General features: G+C 39.1%; 1 protein-coding gene and 1 long non-coding RNA gene across 2 annotated transcripts in view; both read left to right on the top strand.

Annotated features, from left to right (window-relative positions):
• Positions 1 to 881, top strand: part of LOC107483856 (uncharacterized) — a 1452-nt gene extending 571 nt beyond the window's left edge. Inside the window, exons 3-5 of the mRNA XM_021141782.2 lie at positions 14 to 79; positions 158 to 641; positions 717 to 881. Of these exons, the coding sequence (XP_020997441.2) occupies positions 14 to 79; positions 158 to 641; positions 717 to 881 (715 nt within the window). The remainder of the gene's footprint in view (positions 1 to 13; positions 80 to 157; positions 642 to 716) is intronic.
• Positions 882 to 1470: 589 nt separating this feature from the next.
• Positions 1471 to 1872, top strand: LOC127746546 (uncharacterized). The gene is made up of 3 exons (XR_008008263.1): positions 1471 to 1529; positions 1600 to 1693; positions 1779 to 1872. It is a non-coding gene; the product is annotated as an uncharacterized LOC127746546 (long non-coding RNA).
• Positions 1873 to 3201: the final 1329 nt, after the last annotated feature.

The raw sequence follows: 3201 nt of genomic DNA, 5'->3' as shown, positions 1-3201 counted from the left end.
TGTAACTGTGCAGCACTCCTGAAACCCCCAAACAACATCAAGAAACAACACCCAAGCTTCCCCCAGCTCCAACAAAAATGTAAGTTAATTAGACTAGAATCAATCTTTGCTTGTCATCCGTATATTCTTACTCTTATTCTTATACATAATGATGCAGTCATCCAGACGCCGAGGAAGCTGCTGCCCTGTTGATGATGGCACGGACAGCAAGCTATGTTCCTAAAACAGATCTGCCGATGCCATCATTCAGCCTTGGATTGACAGATTCAAGCCAGGAGGGGGCATCGACGCAGGAGACAGAAAGGGAAAAATCTCCAGAAGCTGCAACTATGCTGGAACAATTGGACAGTTTGGTCCAAAAGTTAGCAAGCAGTGTGTCAAAGGGAAAAGACGAAAGTCCACAAATTCAGAGGGAGACTGGGGGAGAAAGTTCTGCTAAGTTTGAAACACCGGGGGGAACAAATCAAATTCCGGATGATATGAAAGAAAAGTGCTACATCTGGGGGACGAGACTGAAGGAGGATGCAAAGGGCGATACTAACGAGTTTGAGGAGATATGCACTCTGACTGGCCAAGGACAGTACATTTTGATGAGAACGCACCTTGCATCCCTCCAGGCAAACAGTGATATAGAATGTCAGGTAATTTTAGACTAACATTAATGTTTTTACACCAAAGTCAACTGCAATGGTTATTAATTTAAAATTGATTTCTAGGTTGTATCTGCCATCTGCCTCATCCTAAACCAGAAAAAGGAAAAGAGGTTTCATGCACAAATATACTTGTCTCCCCCCAGATATTGTGGTAGTGTTACTTCTACGAACTTTGGGTGTATTTTATGCATGGATTTGGGTGTATTTGTTAGCTTAGATTGGGTGTAAGTTGTGTATTTTCATGTTTTCATTTCTTGTATTACAATTATTGCAGAGCATGGCACTTTCTGATCACCCAAGGGGGGAATTCATATCTCCGAAAACGAACAGAGAATTCAGGGTGGAAGCCTACCCCAATTTCATTCCCTTCATAGATAGGAAAAAATTAAGTTCGCATCCATATGTAAGTTTTTGTTTCGTAAATTTGTTAGTACGCTTATTTACTTATATGCCAAATAAAATAATAGACTGTTGAAATGTGGCAATCCTTCAGATTTTTGCTCCTGTTTGCCACTCGGGACATTGGTGGCTGTGGCTAATAAATACAAGAACGCGGAAATGTCAAATACTTGACCCGCTACACAAAAAAGCTCCAAGCGAAGAGAGAAAGCAGCTTAATAAATTCAGTGTAAGTTCCCTCTGTCTTCTTTACTTTAATAGATAGGTCTATTTTGAAATTTGAGTTGGGTGTATATTCCATATTCGATTGGGTGTATCTTGTCCATTGATTCGGGTGTATTACTGACTTATTTTGGTATTTAAGGGATATGTATTTTCGAGATTGATAGCATATGCCGGCGGGAAACCTCTCGAGAATGGCGAGAAGGAGAAGGAAATTAAAGCCCCATATGTTAAAATTTCAGGCCAAAAAACAAGGTATAGATTTGTGACTCTGAACATTAAACTTTCCTAAATGAGATTTGTAATTTATTTTCTTCGTTTTCAGCTATGACTGCGCTATTTACGTAATGAAGTGGCTTGAGTTAATAGAGCCGGAAAACATTAAAAAGGGGAAGTATGAATGGGATAACTGGACACAGGTAACTGTCTTTAGAACTATATAACTCTGTATTACTTTACTGAATTAATATTTCTGTTTAAAAATAACATACTTTTTAATTGTAGGAGGAGGTGGACCACTACAGAGTGGAGTACGCTTCGAGGATACTATTCAGTGAGATTAATAGACAGAGAGATCACGCAATTAGAGAGAGTAGTGCTATAAGACTGTCAAAGCCATCCTCTGTATTATTGAGTCCGTTTTGTCAGATTAATTCTACTGATATAGAAACTGGGTAGTTTGTAAATTGAACAAATGATGTAAATATTTGCCATTTATCAACAACTTCTATTCCATGTATATTTTTTCCCATAGTTAAACTATCTGTGCTGCTAAACTGTCTGTGATGTATTCAAAAACTGTATTACAGGTGGTAAAACATAAAGCAAAAAATCAAAGCATACGCATATTATAAATTGTTACACCCAACGCTAGTCTAATAATACACCCGAGGTTGAGTAAAAATATACACCCAATTGTCTATGCTGTATTCAAAATGAATGAATTACATCTACTAAAATATGAAAAAAAAACATCAACTGAAATATACGCCCATAACCTGTGAATTTTTACAGCTCTTGTTCTATATGTATCTATATATGTGTCTATATGTAAATTGTCTATTAACAAAAATACACCCAAAGGTAACAGGGATTTTACACCCATACTCCCTATAACTATACACCCAAAGAGTTATCCCCTGTTGCTGGTACCCTGAACTGATAATTTATAACTTGTCCCTGGTATTGGCTGCTACTTGAATGCGCCGCTGATGCAGCATCAAACAGGTTTATCTGAATATAACACTCACGCATTAGCTAAACAATTAACTAGAAAAATAAACTCAATCGCCACAGATTTAAAGAACATTACATTTACCTCGCTTAAAACTTTTGTCTTCTTCTTCTTTGTGGCATTTGCAATCTGTTTCTCCAGCTTTGAACCTAGCCTGTTTTTTGGACGTCCTCTTGTTCGAATCCTTGGCGGGCTTTGAAGCTCGTTAATGGATTCCAAGTTGGCGTCTTCATGGGATAAAGAGGATGTCCCCTTCCTTTTGGCTTTTACTGCTTCCATCTCGGCCATGACGTTATCGTACGCACGGTGCAGAATTACAGTCAGCTCCTCCGATTCGGAGGCAAATTCGCAAATATTTTGCGAACGAAAAACCAATTGGTCGAACCTCTTGCTTCTTGGCTCCATTAGTGGCTCGTCGTGGCTGCTCTTGATGTGTGTGTGTCACCTCTTTACCTTCTTACTCCATCGTTCCAGTATATATCTAGGGGACACTTGGCTTACTTGTTCGAAGCTTAACACGCTTAGTGCGTGACGGCACAGTATCCCTCTCGACTCGAATAATAAGCATTGGCATTTTACCTCGGCTGCAACTGAGTCGTAGGTAACCGCGAACTTGTCCAATATTGAGCTGGAAACTTGTTCTCCGACTTCGTATACTGAATAGCCTAGAGCGGAATTCTTTAATCTGGTGAT

The sequence above is a fragment of the Arachis duranensis genome, chromosome 4, assembly GCF_000817695.3.
Source record: "Arachis duranensis cultivar V14167 chromosome 4, aradu.V14167.gnm2.J7QH, whole genome shotgun sequence".
Taxonomy (NCBI): Eukaryota; Viridiplantae; Streptophyta; class Magnoliopsida; order Fabales; family Fabaceae; genus Arachis; species Arachis duranensis.
Note: the sequence above shows the minus strand (reverse complement) of the source record. Positions and strands in the feature narration are given on the sequence as shown.